The sequence below is a fragment of the Elephantulus edwardii genome, unplaced genomic scaffold, assembly GCF_000299155.1.
Source record: "Elephantulus edwardii isolate Elephantulus edwardi_28Jun2011 unplaced genomic scaffold, EleEdw1.0 scaffold00032, whole genome shotgun sequence".
Taxonomy (NCBI): domain Eukaryota; kingdom Metazoa; phylum Chordata; class Mammalia; order Macroscelidea; family Macroscelididae; genus Elephantulus; species Elephantulus edwardii.
Genome location: NW_006399782.1, coordinates 4,511,061 through 4,530,269, shown reverse-complemented (window position 1 = coordinate 4,530,269; position 19,209 = coordinate 4,511,061). Strand labels below are relative to the sequence as shown.

At 41.3% G+C, this 19,209-nt stretch overlaps 1 protein-coding gene across 1 annotated transcript in view; it reads right to left on the bottom strand.

Moving 5' to 3' along the window:
- Nucleotides 1-19,209, bottom strand: part of SLC12A8 (solute carrier family 12, member 8) — a 238,333-nt gene that overhangs the window by 197,995 nt on the left and 21,129 nt on the right. The window contains exon 2 of the mRNA XM_006884300.1: nucleotides 10,022-10,184. Within this exon, the coding sequence (XP_006884362.1) occupies nucleotides 10,022-10,184 (163 nt within the window). The remainder of the gene's footprint in view (nucleotides 1-10,021; nucleotides 10,185-19,209) is intronic.

Here is a 19,209-nt window from a genome sequence, read left to right as displayed (position 1 = left end):
AGAATGATGGGCAATCTCCTCTCATGTGATAAAAACGGTCTCTGAAAACCCACTGGAGGGTCAGCTATGGGTCGGTTCCAACTTGATTATACATACCACCACCAACAACAACCTTATAAGATTGTAAATACCAGAAACATAGTATAATAAGTACACAGTGGTGCCTGGTACTTGCTAGATACTCAAGACAGTTCCTAGTAGACAAGCAGATATGGTGGTTGTTATCTCCAATGTTTCCAACTATCTGATTTCTTTACTTGATTAAAGGGGTTTCCCAATGAATGGAAACAAGCCCTGATTTAACCATCTGCTTTCAGGGCAATTTTCTTCTTTAACCCTTTTATTGTTGTCATCCTATACCACTGAGTCTGAACTGACTCATTGCTGACCCTCCAGTAGCTTTTCCGAGACAGTAAATCACACAAGAGTATATGTCCCATCTTTCTCGCTTAGAACAGCTGGAGGATTCAAATCGTGTACATTTGGGTTGACAGAGTAATTCCTCCCACTGAGCGGAGCTCCCTGAACTCTCCTACGCTGTTGTTGTTGTGATTCTGGTGTCATCAAGTCAACTACTACTCATGGCAACCCTACGAACAGTGTTCCGAACCTTGCCCTCTCCTGAGCCCATCTCACTGTCTCTGATACCTGACCCCACTTCACTTTTGCGGCCACTGTGTCAGTCCAGGGTCATCTTCTCCTACACTGACCCTCCACTTGTCCAAGCATGTCCTCCTCCAAGGACTGGCCCCTCCTCACAAACCCAAAGTATGTGAGAGAGTTTCAAAATCCTTGCCAAAGAAGGGATGAGACCAACAACAGATTTACCTTTCAGGTTTTGTGCTGGGCAAGTGTCTTTGCATGTCAAAGTGTCTCTGTGTGCTGATGCTCTTAACAGCTTAGATACATATATGTTTGCTTCTCTATCATCTGTTCTTTTGGGTGAACCACTTGTCTGTCAGATACTGTAATAAAGCTGATCTCCTAAATCAAGACAGACTGGGAAGAAGGATTGACTATACACTTCTGAAACATCAGGTCTTCGAAAACCCCATGACGTCTATTCTATAGGTATCCTTAATTTTGGCCTAGTAATGCATTCAGTTAGGGAGCTCTGGTGGCCTAGTGGCAAGAAGCTGCACTGCAATCCTGAAGGCACATGGTTCAAGGCCACCAGCTGCTCTGTGGGAGAAGGTTGGGATTAACTGCCTCTGAAAACCTGCTGGATGGTCAGCATGAGTCAGTTCTGACTCTACAGTACACAAGAACAACAACAACAATGCATTCAGTGATGTTTCTGGATTTTAGAATGTATTTTAAGCATCCACAATTCAAGATTAAGATTCATTGAAAGAAACTCATAAAAATTAAGCAACGTTTCTCCACTTATGGAGGTCTGATGAAGAATCCCAGTTGATTTGGGGTTTACTGGCTCAGAACAGCAATCAGCAGTTTGCCAAACACAATGCACATAGGCAGATCCCAACATGTCCCAAGAACAAGAAGGTACTCCAAAAACTGACTTGAAATCAAGCTGCCTGCAACTGATAGAAACCGATTTTATACATGGCTAGATTTCCCAAATGCCAAATGCCAGTATAACCTCTAATGTCACAGGAAAAGTCTAATGGGCAACGTTGTTGTTGTTGTTGCGTACCATCGAGTCAGGACCAACCCATACCTGACACTTCAGCAGGTGTTCAGAGGCTGTTACTCACACAGGCAGGTGTGTGGACAATCTTGCCCATTTTCCCCCAAGGAGCAACTGGTGGATTTGAACTGTGTGCCTTTGGAATTGTAGCACAGTTTCTTGACGCTAGGCCACCAGAGCTCCCTAATGGATAACATTAAATCCTTCTAGAAGCCTAGTGAGCACTGATATTGCTGTTCTGTGCTGTCAAGTCGGAACCAACTCTTGCCTGACCTTCCAACAGGTCTTTAGAGGCTGTAAATTGCAAGGGAGGAGACTGAACATTTTCTCTCATGGAGCAGCTGGTAGACTCAAACCATTTGCCTTTGGATTGGCAGCACAGCATTTTCTCACTAGATCACCAGAGCCTTGATGAAGGAAGGAATTGGGGGCAGGAAAAGAAAGTGGCTGAAGCCCCTAGTGATGGGCAGCACCCTAAGTTTCCTAGAGGAAAAGCTGTAGCTGGGTGAGGAAAGGATTTATAAGTTCTTGAAGAAACTATGAAAACAGCTGTTGGTGTCAACAGTCAACCAGACAGGGAGGCAGAGGAACGAGCCCGGTGAAATGTGGGAAAGACCTCAGGAGGAGAGGCCGTGTCAGCTTCCACCAAGATGAGTTACCCACGGCTGAGCGAGCACTCAGAAGCTAGCAAAGGTCACATGCTTGACTCCACATTCAGGCAAAATTAGGCAATGACTTTTAAAAATGGTAAAACTTTAATATTATGAATAGTTCCTACAGTTTTGTTCATAAACAACCTCAAAAGGGTAAGCAATCTAAATGTTTAATGAAAAGAGATGGATAAATTCTTTGCAGAAATGGACGACCATGTACACGGTGACTTAAAGTGTTTGCTGGAAGAGAACAGTTACGAAACAGTGTTTACAAGGTAATCACATGCTTGTAAAAGCAAACACAAACCACACAGTAAAGGTGCATGAAAAAAGCAGGGCAGATAAACCGCAAAAGGGTAACAGGGATAATGGCTGGTGTTTGTTTCACAGGTGATTTCACGCTTTTTGTGTGTGTACTTATCTATATTTTCTCTAAAAAAAATATAAAAGTCACCTCATTGTTGGGATCTGAAAAAGCACACAGACTGCTTGAGTGAGGGCCACCATGCCACTCCTTATCATTCAGACCGTACAGCACACCTCCCCCCTCACCTATGAAAATAAATGTGAGGGTTTTGGTGGAATCTGTTGTTGTTGCTTGTTAAGTGCTATTGATTTGAGTAAGACTCATAGCAGCCCTATGAACAAGAGATCTGAACCCTGTCCTATCCTGTGCCATCCTCATCATCTCTGACATTATGTGGATTGACATAGTGACTGCAGCAATGGGCTTCGGGATGTCAGAGACTGTGGTTTTGATTAGAACATTTGATTAGAAAAGAATGATTTGCCAAATCACTGTTAGTCCTGGAACCCAACGATCCACACTACTCTAGATTAGGTGAGAGATTTGCAGACCTAGCTGTGTGATTACAGGCTGGTCCCTTCTGCTCACCCTTCCTGGACTTTGGTCTGAACTGAAAACCAAATAGTTTAGACAAAGTGATTGTCCACACTTGTCTTAGGTTCTCCTCTCTACAGGTTCTCCTCTCTACACTGGCTGCCTTTCCCAGACTCCTTTGGCAACTGACTTCGTATTAGATCTTGCCAACAGGAGGTGCTGGTAAGAGACAGATGGTGGGATAGAAAGAAAAGTCACTTCCCCCCAGCTTCCGGTGGTGGCTCTAGCTGGAGAGGAAGCCACAGTTGTTTAGCAGCGATGACAGGGGCAGCAATGGCTGTGTTTCCTTCTATTCCTCCAGGCCAAGGAGTAACGGCAGTTTCTGCAATTACTAATCTTCAACCAACCTTCATTTTCCCTTTTGGTTTCTCCATCCCATGCAATACCTCTATAATGAATTTTATGTGTTGTTTCCTGCGTTTGAAACACCTAGCCTCATTCCTCTATCCTAATTTAATTATGACTGTTACTGTGATTTCTATTTCATATTATTTTATTATTATTTTTGTACATCTGTACCATCAAATTGGATCTGCCTGGTACAGGAGGAGACTGTCCCTTCTTCAGCAAAGCATCTGGTGGGTTTGAACCACCCCCCTTTGGGATTGCAGTGCAGCTTCTTGTGTTACTGTGATTTCTAAGCATCTTTCCATCCTAGTACCCTAGAAGTATAAAATATCATTTGACAGTTGTTTAGCATCAGAGAGTAATAACTGCTTTAATAAATCCTTTGCTCACTTTCCCAATACCAGAGTAACAGAGGCCTTTACAAAGCACTCAAAAGATGAATACCTCATAGAATTACTAAACTAATTAATTCTAAGCAGAATTGGTAACAACTCACATTGTGGACTTCTCTGGAAGTTTAGTGATGAGTCTTAGTTCAGATATCATAAATTTAGTAATTAATCTAAAGTCAGAATTCACCCTACAGCAGTCATTAGTGATTCTCAGCTCGCTGGGAAGACAGGAGAGGGAAACACTCTTCTTAGAATCACTGTATGCAATAAGTCTATAATCCATGAGAGTATGCTATCAATAAGCACTGTGAGAAGGCAAAAAAATCAAGGGCACAGAAAAAACCCAACACTGGTTACAATCTAGTGCCAAAGACTGAAGCCAGCTCTTGACATTGTTATAAGCCATAGACTAGGTTTTTACTCATCACTCACTCACTCACTCATTGTTGTTAAGTTGGAACCTACCCATACCTGACGCTCCAACAGGTTTTCAGAGGCTGTAAATCACACAGACGGAGTCTACTCATCCTTTTCCCCTGGAGCAAGCGGCTGGTAGGTTTGGACTCCTTGCTTTTGGGTTGGCAGTGCAACTTCTTCCCCACTGGGCCACCAAAGCTTCCTGTTAGTGGTCCTCTATACAACAGTACAAAGTCCTGCCAGCATATGCTATTTTCACAGTTGCTGGTGTGCTTAAACCCATTGTTGCAGTTACTGTGTCAACAACCCATCTCATTGAGGGTCTTCCTCTTTTTCACTGACCCGCTACTCTACTAAGTCAAAACAAAAGGAGAGGATCCCAGCACTTCTCCTTCTTTCTTGAGTCATATCCTCACAGATCAAGAAAAAGCCTCAACAAATCATGATGGACGTCAATCAAGTCATCTGCATTGACGGGCCAAAGGACTCTCTCTTGGTCAAGTTCTCAATTCCTGCTGAAGCTTCTTTACCTATGTATGTTTCTGTTCATTCATCTTTTTCAAACCACAAATGAGGAAATGTTGAGAATAGAATATTGCTCAGAGCTAAGACCCTACCCGTTGATGCCTATCCTTAAATAAATACTACCTATTTGATGAATGTAGGATTGCTTTCAAACATCCTCAACTTCAGGGCATGTCTGAACTTCCTGTCTCTGCTGGTATTCAACTTCTTAATATGGCTACAATAAACCTACTATTTACTAAAATAAAAAATAGAAAAGGGAGCTCTGATGGCATAGTTCACGGGGAGCTGTGCAGCTAAACCAAAGGTCATGCCGCTCTGGTAGTTAGTGTCCACCAGCATTCAGGAGAAAGATGGGAAATCACCTCTCTTGGAATTTACAGTCTTAGAACCCAACAAAGGATAATCTATGTATGAGCTGGTTCTGACTCAATGGCGTTGAAAAAAAGGTCGATTTATTTTTTACTAGAAATAGCAATAACAGCAAAAATCATCAGCAAGAAAAAGTAGAGGAGGAACTTAGAAGTGCTTCCCACTTTCCTGTCAAATATCTCCTGTGTCAATCATCACAGCAACCATGATGAGCAGTGAATGGTCCCTTTTTGTGACCAAGGAAGTGGATCAAGAAAGGGTGCTCCTGTCCCAAGACTCACATCTAAAACCAAAACTCAGATTTACAGGTAATAAAATCTTCACCAGCAACACACTTCCCTAAAGGATACTTTCCCTTTTCCTTTCTCCCTACATGTAAATCTTCCATGTTTCACATTTCAGCATCCTGGACTTTGGTTACTTGTGAACACATGTGCCTTACCCATAAGACATCCTTCATGGGTTTGTACACTTTCTTTTCAATCGTAATCCTCACATTTGTACTTTGAGAGGTATTTTGCTTACTTGTTTGCTAACCCACTCAAGTATGGAAAGGCTTTAATTCAATGTCTTGATCTCAATGAACTAATAAATAAGCCTAACCTAAATGTACCTTACAGATAAAGTGGAAATGTTAGGTCACTTTGTATTGAGGTAAGGGATGGTGGCAGAAGTCAACATCTTATATATTTCTTGTAAAGCACCAAGGGAGAGGTCTGGCCTCAACTCTTGGCAGAAATTTTAGGGCACCATTATAAAAATCACAGGAGAAGGATGGGCAATCTTCTCCCATGCGATTAACTGCCTCTGAAAACCTGTTGGAGGGTCAACTATGGATCAGTTCCAACACAACAGTACATAACAACAACGTTATAAAAATGGAATTCTTTCAGACGGTCTTGGTAGGTGTGCCACATAATAGCTTACTTAGGAAACATAACTGAGATAATGAGGATGGGCAGAATAGGGCAAGGTTCAGATCTATTGTTCACAGGCTGTGAGTCATCATTGACTTGATATCACTTAACAATAACAAGATGTGCTATGGATTGAATTGTGTGGTGAAGCTCCCTAGACAGTGGTACTCACCCCTGTGAGTTTTGTCCAGGTTCAAAGTTAAATAAAACTCATCCCCACCTTTTAACTAGACAGGACTGTAAGTTGACCAGTAATACTGGGGAAGCACTTAAATCTGTAGAATAACCAACAATATAAGGTCTAAAGAACAGTATTTTCCCAGGGGTACCATCCTAAAGGAAGAAAGGGGTAAGATAGAGGATTAATGAAACACATTCAGAGAGGACATGGGGAAAGTGTAATTACATTGTGAATATTGTAATTCACATTCTTTTTTTAAAAAAAATTTTATTTTATTATTTTCTCTATTTGTGTACCGTCAAATTGGATCTGACTGGTACAGGAGGAGATGGCCCCTCCGTCTCCGGCAGAGCATCTGGTGGATTCGAACCACATTTCTTTGGGATTGCAGTGCAGCTTCTTGCCACTAGGCCACCAGAGCTCCCCTGTAGTTCACATTCTTATACAAAAGTATATGAATGATTAAATGGGGGGAAGACAGAAATTTATTGTTGCCGTTGTTATGTGTCGTCAAGTCACTTGCAACTCACAGAGACCCTTTGTACAATAGCCCTGAAACCTGCTCTATCCTGTGCCAACTTTACTGTCTCTGACATACCTACTCTCATTACCCCAGTCATTGTATCAATCCATCTCATCTATGGTCTCTGCCTTTCTCTGTTCCTCCACCATTCTAAGCATGTTATCCCTCTCCAAGGACTAGTCCTTCCTGCAACATGCTCAAAGTAGTCAGACAAAGCCTTAGAATCCTTGCCTCCAAGGAGTATTCTGGTTTCACCCTCTCCAGGACAAACCTGTTTGTTCTCCTAGCAGTCTATGGTATATTCAACACTCTTCTTCAGTACCACAGTTCAAAGGCATCAATTCTCTTTCTATCATCCCTATTCATTGTCCATCTCTCTGATGCATAGCAAGCAATTGTAAAGACTATGGCCTGGATGAGGCATACCTTAGTCTCCAGACTGACATCTTTGCTCTTCCGTATTCTGGAGATGTCCCTGACAGCTGACTTTCCCAATGCAATTGGGCTCTTGATTTCCTGGCTGCTAGTACCAAGAGTGTTGACTGTGGAACCAAGCAAACTAAAGTTGTTAACAATCTCAGTATCTTGTAAATATGATCCTGTTTGGAAATAGTTTACTTTTGTTATGCTAATGAATCATATCAGAGTTCATTGGCTCATAAAACTAATAACTCCTGAGTGAGATCTTATCAAAAGAACAGTATAAAGAAAACCTACAGAATAGGGGGGTGGGAACATTTGGCAATAACATTTCAGGCAAGGGTCTCCTATTAAAAGTTTACAGAATCCTGTAGGGCCTCCACAAGAAAAAGACCAATAACCCAATCACAAAGCAAACAAAAGACATGGGAAGACTTTTCATAACGAAAGACATTTGGACGACCAACAAACACATGAATGAAGAAATGCTCAGAATCACTGGAAATAAGAAATGCAAATCAAAATCACAATGTGATACCATCTTACCCCAGTAGCAATGGCAAAGATTAACAGGACAGCAAACAATAAATGTCGAAGAGGAAATGGAGAGATTGTAACTCTCATGCACTCCTGGTGGGATTGTAAAACAGTACAACCACTCTGGAAGGCAGTTTGGTGTTTCCCAAAAAAACTAACAGAGGAGTTCCATGTTGTTGTTAGGTGCTGTCATGTCAACTACGACTCTTAGCGATCCTATGCACTAAAGCTTTGAATCCTGCCCTATCCTGAGCCAGTCTCACTGTTTGTGACACATCTACTTTCACTACCCTAGTTACTTTGTCAATCCATCTCATCTATGTCTTCCTGTCCTGTGCTGTTCCTCCACTCTTTCAAGCATGATGCAAATGAATAAAATAAAAATAAAATTTTAAAGAGTAGTCTGGGCACACACACACACACACACACACACACACACATGGAGAGCACTTGAGTATCCATCTACAAAGAAAGCCAAGGATGGCTGGCAAACAGCCAGGAACTAGCAGGCAGGCCACTGAAGAAATCAACACCTTGATTTGGGACTTTTAACTTCCAGAATTGTAAAAAAAAAAAAATTTCTGATTTACCATTCACTTTCTGGCACTATTTGTTACAATAGCACCAGGTAACTAAAACAGAATATGTGGCTAACTATTTTACTAACTAACAAAAGTCTGTAACCAAGCCTTCCTGTGGCCTGTTCCACAGAGACTGGACAGGAAGTGGCTAAGTTTGACTCTAATGTTGCAGCCTCACGTTTTTATAGAAAGAAAGCAAGTGTCTACATTTGCTTAGTTAGAAAGGAGGAGGACAAAAATCAAAGCAAAAAGCAAAATCAAATTGAAAGGTAAAGGGGTGAGTCAGAAGGCCCTAGGATAAAATATCAAGTTGGTAACAGATGCCAGAGTTGTTTCAGGATCTCCTGACAATGGCACGCTGCCTCCAAGGCATCACCGGAAGGACTAGATTGGGTGTCCACATTTTCTGCACCCTCTCCCTTCTCTGATACTTCTGCAGTCTTATCTGCTTTCTGGCTATCCCCTCAGCCTTGAGATGCTCCCTAGCCTTTTAGGTAGAGTGATGGCTAGGCAGCTCGAACATCCTACCCTGTTACGGTGGCTGCCTGACCTACAGGAAATCGCCACAAATGATGATTACTGACAACCTCTTTCCCTTCCTGGCCAGTTACCTTCCTCCCTGCCCTACACAGGTTGATGGGCAGAGCCTGTGGAATTGACAGACATCAAATAGGAAAATGGGGGTCAGTTATCCTTAAACACTGTAAGTGGTTTTCTTGGGGTCTCATGCCCCACTTCATCTAGGGGTGGGTAAGGCATAATCTTTCCTTTCAAATATGTTCCTCCCACAGTCCTTGACTTCAAAGACTCTCCCTTTATACCCCTCTCCCCCAGTCATTTCTGTTGCCTGGAGGGAGGAGGAGGTGGAAGAGCTAGGGTAATAGGTGATGACAACAGGATCAGTTTGCATATCCTGCTGAGCCAATGGAAGAGGTCTGGCCTCAATTGTTCATTGTTATATGGCCTAAAGTTGAGTACAGCTTACAGTGAGCTGTGAACATCCAACTGGCTCCTGCCTTATCCTGTGCCATCTTCTCCACAGACAGAGGACACAGAGATAGTGGAATTTGCCTCTAGATGCTCACACCAGGACTATGCTTGTCTGAGCCCAAGTCTGTCTCCCAGCCTGGAGACACCACAACGGCTTGGTCTTGCCTCTGTTGTCCTGGGGATAAAGCATCTCAAAAGTTGAGGCAGGGCTCCTGAATGGCAGGGAAGTTGCACCTGGATCTCACTTAAGTAGGAAATCATTTCTGCCCAAATGCACACACCCAGTAAGCTGAGAAAGAGAAAGTTTTGCCAGAGGCAGCGCCAGGAATCCCTGCCCAGGAGCCTCGGGCCTCCACCAGTTATCTCCTGCCAGCACCTGCCAGGCCTTAATAATGAACACATGTGGAATGTGAGAGGACACCTCTTCTCATCTGGCAGCCGGAGGGCACGCAGCCAGGTGAGAAAGGCTGCTTCTCCCCACCAGGGTCAAGGCCGGGTCACAGCAAGACACAGCCTGCCCTGCCCTCCCAAAACTTGCTGCAGAGACATGTCCTACGCAGATTACAAATGTGTGCTTTCTTGAGCTATTTATTCATTAAACACCAGAGAGCACCTCTGAGCGGCTGCTGGTCTGTGAACTCTTTGACAGGCTGGGGGTCTGCAGGCCCCAGGTCAGCACGGTGACCGGAAGGCATGGAGGACGGCCTGGTCCCAGTCCTGAGGTGCCTCTGTAGAACACAAACAGAAACACCTGTATCTCGGGGTTCTCAGAGAAGCTGGGAGAGAAAGGACAGGGATCTTGTTGACTGTCGGTTTTCTATTCCCCTCAGCTATGTTGTGGCTCTGCTAAGGAGTTCGAGCAGTAAGTCGTCCCTGAGAGCTGCCTCTCTAACCCCTGCAGAGTGCAGAAGTGGAGAGAGCCTTCCCCTGCACACTGTGCCAGCGATGCCACAGTACAGGGGCTCCGGGGACATCTGCCCTGCCCTCTGGCTGTTGCTGGACATAACAGTGGCACCGGAGCTCGAGTGCTAGGATCTGGATAGGGTGGCCAAGGTCTGATTTCCCTGGATTCAAACTTGGGGATAGTTATTCCTGGAAGCACGAATTTTTTTTCTGGAAGCTCTGTTCTCTTCAGTCATGTTGTTATGTGCCTTTGAGTTGACTATAACTTACAGTGATTCTATGAACAACGGCTCTGAACCTTGTCCTATCCTGAACCAACCTCAACATCTCTGACTCACTTGACCTCATTGCTACAGTCATCATGTCAATCCATCTTATCCAGGGTCTTCCTCTTCTGCACTGACCCTCTAGCCTTCCAAGCATGATGTCCTTCTCTAAGAAATGGTCCCTCCTGGCAACATGCTCAAAGTATATGAGATAAAGTTTCAAAATCCTTGTATCCAAGTAGCAACCTGTTTCACCACGTAGCAACCTTCCTTTCTAGAATAAATCAATACCTTTCTCTAGCACAACCCAAAGGCATTAATTCTTTTTTTATCATTCTTAGTTACTGTCCAGCTCTCTAAAGCATAGAAAGTCATTGTGAAGACCATGGCCTGTATCAGCCACACCTTAGTTTCCAGACTGACATCAATGCTCTTTAGCACTCTGGAGAGATTTTCCTAAGGCAACTTGTCTTTTGATTTCCTGACTGCTGGTGCCAAGAGTGTTGGTTGTGGATCTGAGCAAGATGAAATCATTAACAAATTCAATTGGCATTGTAGTAAAGATCTTTGTTTTCTTGATGTTGAGCTTCAATCTGTATTGAAGGCTGCAGTCCTGACCTTCTGCAGCAAACACTTCATGTCCTCTTCCGTTTTAGCAAGGAAGGCTATGTCATCTGCATAATACAGGTTGTTGATGAGTCTTCTCTAATCCTGATGCCACATTCTTTTTCATAAAATCCTAATGATCTGTTCTACATAGAACTATTCTAACGCTAGTTTGTAAATACAGGACTTACTGCCCGTGACCCTCCAATGGGTTTGCAAGGCCCCAAGTCACAATATCAGCAGTCACAACTAGGATAACATCAGACTGTGGGTCAGACCATCAATTACTCATGTGCAAATTCAAATTAAGGCTGAAGAAAAGTAAAATAAGTCCACAAGAGCCAAAAAATTTTTTTAAATCTATTCCATCTGAATTTAAAAATCATCTTAAGAATAGGTTTGAACCATTGAACACCAACTATTGAAGACAAGATTAGTTGTAGGATGATATCAAGGATATAATTCATGAAGAGAGTAAAAGGTCATTACAAAGACAGAAGAGAGAAAAACAAATTTTTAGCCAAAACAAAGGGGAAACATATAATCAAAGTAAAAGAGCTGAACAGAAGATTTCAAAGGGCAGCTTGAGAAGACAAAACAAAAGTATCATAATGGAATGTGCAGGTAACTGGAATGAAAAATTAAAAGGGAAAAACTTGCTCTAAATGTCCCAAGCTGAGAGAAATGAAAACCAAATTTAAGCCTCTAGTTACAGTACTGAAAGATGCTATGGGCAAGATATTGAATAACCCAGAAAGCATGAAAAGAAAATGGAGGGAATACACAGAATCATTATACCAAAAAGAACTGAATGACATTGAAGAATTTCAGAAGTATGCTATGAACAGGAGCTAATGGGAATGAAGGAGGAAGTGGAAGCTACATTGAAGGCATTGGCAAAAAAATAAGGCCCTAGGAATTGTTGAGATATCAATTGACTTGTTTCAATTAGCAGATACAGCCTTGGCTGCATTCCATGACAGGAAATTTGGAGGACAGCTGTCTGGCCAACGGATTGGAAGAGACCTATATTTGTTCCCATTCCCAAGAAAGATGATCCAACTGAATGTGGAAACTTTAAAACAGTATCATTAATATTATATGCAAGCAAAATACTGCTGAAGATCATTTAAAAATGGCTTGACCAGTACATAGATAAAGAAGTTCAAGCAGGATTTAAAAGAGGCTCTAGCACCAGGGATATCATTGCTGATGCCAAATGGATCCTGGCTGAAAGTAGAGAATACTAGAAGAATGTGCATTTGTCCTTTATTGACTATACAAATGCATTTGACTGTGTAGTGCTCATGCAAAACCTAAACCTAGAACAAGAGGCTATTGTGCGAATAAAGTAAGGGAACACTACATGGCTTAAAGTTAAGAAGGGAGTGTGTCATGGTTGTATTCTCTCTCCATTTGTATTTAATCTATATGCTGAGCAAATTATTCAAGAAACTGGACTCTATGAAGAAGAATATGGTGTCAAGATCAGAGGGACACTCATCAGTAACCTATGCTTTGCTAATAACACAACCTTGCTTGCTGAAAGTGAGGAGGACTTATAGCACTGGTTGCAGAAGATCGAAGAATACAGCTTTCAATACGGATTGCATCTCAACATCAAGAAAACAATAGGCAACATCATAGATGGAGAAAAGACTGAAACTGTCAACAACTTCATCTTACTTGGATGCATAATTAACATCCTTGATACAAGCAGCCAGAAATCAGGCGACATCTCATACTGGGGAAAATCTGCATTTAGGGACCTCTCCAAATTATTGAGGAGTAATGATGTCAGTTTGAGGACTAAGATGCGTCTGATTCAGGCCATGGTCTTTCCAATCACTTGTTATGCATCTGAGAGCTGGACAGTAAATAAGGATGGCAGAAGAATTGTTGCCTCTGATCTGTGATGCTAGAGAAGAGTACTGAACATCCCATGGCCTGCCAAAAATATAAACAAATATGTCTTGGAGAAAGTGCAGTGAGAGTGCTTCTTGGAGGCAAAGATGATAAAGCTTTGCCTCTCATACTTCAAGCATATTGCTAGGAGGGACTATCCCTTGGAGAGGGACATGATGCTCAGAAAGAGAGAGGCTGGAGAAGGAGAGAGAGACCTTCGATGAGGTAGATTGATGCATTGGCAACGTAAATGGGCTCTAGTGTGTCAGGAAGTGTGAGGATGGCACAGGCAGGGAGGACAGGGTTTGTAGTGTCTGTTGTTCATATGGTCACTATGGGTTGTATTTGACTCGGTGACACCTAACAACAACAGGAAGACACAATAAGAGGAGACTGCTCATCTTCGTCCTGCAGAGCCACTGGTGGGCTCAAGGAACTGAAGATGTTACTTGTTGGTCTGCAGCAAAACTACCACTGAGAGAGATAGATGATAGATGATAGATAAATAGATGATAGATAGATAGATAGATAGATAGATAGATAGATAGATAGATAGATAGATATAGATAGTTGATGAGATAGATAGATAGATAGATAGATAGATAGATAGATAGATAGATAGATAGATGATAGATAGATAGATGATAGATAGATAATAAATAGATAGACAGATAGCAGATCCCATATCTTTCTCCCCCAGAACTGCTGGTGGATCCAGGCTACCCCTAGCAGCACAACTCCCTGTGCCCTATGTTACAGGAGCTCCCTACGCAACACAGAGCTGGTTTCTAATAAACCTAAGTTAGATGAGGAAGAGAATGCCATGTGCTTAACAAAATAACATCAGGCATCTCTTTTAAGATGGTTGGAGGGAGGTATTGGTAAAGGAAAGGGGAAAGGTCCGGTGTGGAAAACAATGTACATCAACTTTACAAACTTTGTATGTAAACCAGTATAAAATACATTTTTTTTTTTAAAAAGGGGGAGGAAAGATGGAAAAGTAAGTGCCTCTCCCTTCTGAATTACCCAAGAAATGCAGAAAAGCTGCATTTTTGTTTGTTTACTATGAAACTGTGATGATGAGGAGGAAGAAACATGCATCAGGCATCAGATCAGACACGTGGACGGATTCCTAGAGCTGAATTTTGACGGTCAGAGAAAAAGAAAAGGACTACACAACCGAGGGCAGCAGAGTCAAGAGCTGTCTGCCCACAGGCAGCTGAAAAGTGCAAGCTCAGAGCCAGCTAAGCCCAGGGAACAACACGGGCAATGGACACTCACAGGGTACAGTGCTTTCTTGAAGATAGAGTATGCTTACAGCATAAAAGATTGGGGAGGGTGTTATAACAGACTTGCATGATTGTAAATTTCTACATTCTACATGAAGCAGTACAATATTTTCTCTAATTAAAATGTGAACTGTTTTAAAACATATATTAAATCCTTAGAGTAGCAGTTCTAATTTTTTTTAAATCTCAAGATCCTTTCATATAAAAAAAATACTGAGAAACTCAAAGAACTTTCATTTACGTGGGTTATATCTACCAATATTTACCACACTAGAAACTTAAAAGGAGAGATTTTTAAATAGATATTATTTTTAAAAAATAATAACCCAATACCTGTAAACATAAATGACATATTTTCATGAAGAATTATTATTTTTCTTACTAGAAAGTAAATTTAGTAGAAAGAGAAGCATTATTATTTTTTAGAAATCTTTTTTAATGTCTAGCTTGATATAAGACAGCTGGATTCTGATAACTACTTCTGCATTCAATCTGTCACAAAATGTTGTTTCTAAAGAAATGAATTACAAAAACAAAAACACACCAAACCTATCTTCCCAAAGTAATACAGTAGAAAAGGAAGAAGTATATCATTTTACTACCATTGATCCATGCATGAAAAAAATTAACAGTCACTAAACAAAGGCACCACAAAAAGAGCGTGGCAGCAAATGTAAGCTTGAGTGGTTTAGCTGCATGCATCGCTTGGGAGGTCTGGTAGTATAGTCTTTAGCCAGTACCACCATCGGCTCCAACAGAGCAGGATGGGCAGTCTCCTTCCCTGGCCATTTACAGCCTTAGACACAGGAAGGAGAGAAGGAAGGTCACTATGAGTTCAAACTGATTCAATGGCAATGAGTTTGATTTGGAGAGAAGGAAATGACGGCCTTGTTGTTCCAAGGTTTCTCCTTCAGGCAACAAAGCTTTAATTAGTTAAGATCTTGTTTTCTTCTTCATGTGTCCACCAACACTAATTGGTTATTCTGTCTCTCACATGCACTCACAATGTTGTTGTTGTTGTGTACTGCCCAGTGGGAACTGACCCACAACTGACCCTCCTGCGAGTTTTCAGAGGTAATAAATTTCATGAGAGGAGACAGCTCATCTTTCTCCCGTGGAGCAGCTGGTGGATTTAAACTGTGTACCTTTATGTTGGCAGCATAATTTCTTACCACTGAGCCACCAGAGCTCCCTCACAATATTTCATAATTAAACATTTTTATAACCAACTGTAACAGATAAGAAAATTTCCATTATGATTACAGAATAAAATGTGTATATTAGAAATGTAACTAATAAAATATTAGAAATGACAGTATTTATGTTGATGTTCTATTTATCAGGAAGTTATGGGTAAACTGATAATAAATTAAAAATCTAAGTTAAGAAAAATATGTTGAGTAATGGAAAGACAAAGCGAACCATTATAATGAAATGTGTAAAGAGCTGGAGTCAGAAAGTCAAAAGGGCCAAACTCACTTGGCATTTCTTAAGCTAAAAGAACGGAAGAACAAATTCAAGTCTCAAGTAGCCATACTAAAGGATGCTTTGGGCAGAATATTAAATGATCCAGGAAGCACTAAAAGAAGATGGAAGGAGTATACAGAGTTACTGTACCAAAAAGAATTGGCTGACACAGAAGAACTTCATTAAACAACATAAGAGCAAGAACCTACGGTGATGAAGAAAATAGTTCAAGCTGCTCTGTAGGAACTGGCAAAAAACAAGGCCCCAGAATTGATGGAATACCAATTGACATATTTCAACAAACCAGATGCTGCCCTAGATGTGCTTACTAGGTTAAGCCAAGAAATTTGGAGGACAACTCCTGGGCAGCTGACTAAAATAAATCTGTATCTATTCCCATTCCAAACAAAGGTGATCCAACAGAGTTTGGAAATTATTGAACAATAATAACATTTTGTCACCTGCAAGGAAGATCCTGTAAAACGACTGGAACAGCACATCAACAGAGAACCGCTAGATGTGCAGGCTGGGTTTAGAAGAGGCCGTGGCTACTAGGGACATAATAGTATAGCTAATGTCAGATGGATCTTGGTTGAAACCAGAAAGTACCAGAGGAATGTCTGTGTTTCATTGACTATGCAAAGACATTTGACAGTGTGGATCACAACAAAGTGTGGCTAACCTTGAGGAAAATGGAAATTCCAGAACATTTGATTGTGCTCATGTGAAAGCTATTCTTGGACCAGAAGGCAGTCCTCAGAACAGAGCAGGGAAACACAGCATAGTTCAAAATCAGGAAAAGTGTACACCAGGGATGCATCCTATCTCCATACCTTTTCAATCTACATGTGGAACTGATCATCTGAAGGCTGAGCCTTTTGAGGAGGAATGTGGCATCAGGATCAGAGGAAGACTTATCAACAACCTGTGTTATGCAGATGACACAACCATGCTTGCTGAAACTGAGGAGGGCCTGAGACATTTGCTGCAGAGGGTCAAGGACTGAAGCCTTCAATAGGAACTGAAACTCATCATCAAAAAAATAACAAAGATTCTCACCAATAGGCCAATTGGCAGCATCATGGCAGATGGAGAAAAGATTGGGATTATTAACAGCTTCAGCCTGCTTGATTCCACAATTAACACTCTTGGTACCAGCTGCCAGGAAATAAAAAGTGAATTGCATTGGGAAAACTTGTTGTCAGGGATCTCTCCAGAGTACTGAAGAGCAATGATGTTAGTCTAGTGACGTGCCTGATCCAGGACATGGTCTTAGCAATCACTTGCTGTGCATCAAAGAGCTGGACAATGACAAAGGATGATAGAAGAAGAATTGATGCCTTTGAGTTGTGGTGCTGGAGAAGAGTATTGAAAATACATACCATGGACTGTTAAGAGAACAAACAGGTTCACCCTAGAGATGATGAAACCAGGCTGCTCCTTGGAGGCAAGGATTTTGAAGCTCCATCTCACATACTTTGGGCATGTTGCCAGGAGTGACCTGTCCTTGGGAAAAGACATCATGCTTTCAAGGGAGGACAGCTCAAGAGAGGAAGACCCTGGATGAGATGGATTAATTCAGTGACTGGGGCAATGAGGGTAGGTGTGTCAGAGACAATGAAATTGGCTCAAGATAGAGCAAGGTTCAGCTGTTGTACAGAGGGTCACTGTAAGTTGCAAGTGACTTGATGGCATAAAACAACAATGTAAGTTATAACCACTAAAGGAAATGAAGGGGACAATTTCCACCAACAGCAGTGATTTTTTTTTTCTGAAAAATAGACATAAAGAAAAGAGGGGGGTTTTATTCTTTAACATTATGTACTCTCTTAATTTCTTTTAAAAAGTACACAAGCATTACTTCTATGATAAAATACTAATTTCCTTTTATTTAAAGAAAATATGTTGTATGATCAAAACATTTTAAAAATACAATGTCTTTACTCATCTACAGTTTACAATCCTGTTTTAATCCTATTTCATGCAGTAGAAGTCAACAAAAGATGGCTGGCATTAGAATAATAATTTTTAAAGTACTGAAAAAACTGGATATGTAAAGGTGTTGAAGCCTCTTGTAAAATTAATGTTTTACTCACACTTTGGGTAACTTTAAAGGGGAGGGAGGAAAGGGAGGAGGGAGGGAGAGATAGGTGTTGTTGTTGATTGCCATCAAGTCGAGCACGACTCATAGCACGACTTATTATGACCCTAAGAATAAAAGGCCTGAAGCCTTTCTATAGCTATCATTGTTTACCCAAGTTCATAGAGTTTCCAGAGGCATGTGGTTTAGGAAGTGGATACCACTCCTGCTTCCAAATATGTCTTAAACTGGGAGCTCCACCAAATACTGTCCACGATGGGCAGCTATTATGGCATTTGACCCCACAATGGCACAAGGTTCAGCATCACAGCAAACCCAGGTTACCTCAGTATAGCAAATTGACATAAGGGTGCTGTAACACTTAGAAGAATGTTCCTCCAAAATAAAATAACACTAAGCCCTCACTATTGTTGTTGTTGATTGCCATCAAGTCGAGCACAATTCACAGCGACTCTGTGAACAAAAGGCCTGAAGCATAGATAGATATAATTTGTATTGTTGTGCTTTGTACTATGCCTTACTAACAAATGTCTAAAATAAAAAGGGAAAGTGATTCTAAATGAGTTTTGTTTTATGTTAACAAGAACATGATCATGTTACAGCAAGTGTGTTATATGGGTCAGACATAATTATTTTTGGCTTGGTGGAGGTTGCTAAGGCATCATTGCTTCAAATAAATCAGTAAACACTTAAAACCTGTGATTGGTGACAAGGGACCATGGAATGTGACTTAGATGGTATCTGCAGAATAGGAAAAGGACATCAGAGAATTTGTACACATTTCAGTTTTAATTCACAATTATTCTTTTATGCTTGCATATGTAATTGAGGAACCCCCTTCATACAGGGAGGAAAAAGGGCAAAACAGAGAAAGGTAGATATATGGGAACTTTATCCTGAGAAGTGGTAATGCTAAAGTGCAATCTATTAGAAGCACATCACAAACAACAAATGCTGGTGAGGTTGTGGAGAAACTGGAACCCTTTTCACTGTTCGTGGAAGTGTAAAATGGTGCAACCACTGTGGAAAGCAGTGTGACACTTTCTCAAAAAGTTGGAAATAGAAATACCAGTTGATCCAGCAATTCCACTACTGGGAATGTACCCTAAAGAAACCATAACCACCACCCGAGCAGATATATGCACACCCATGTTTATCGCAGCTTTGTTCATAATAGCAAAGAGATGAAAACAACCCAAGTGCCCATTAACAAACAAATGGATAGAGAAGCTGTGGTGTATTCTCACAATGGAATACTATGCTG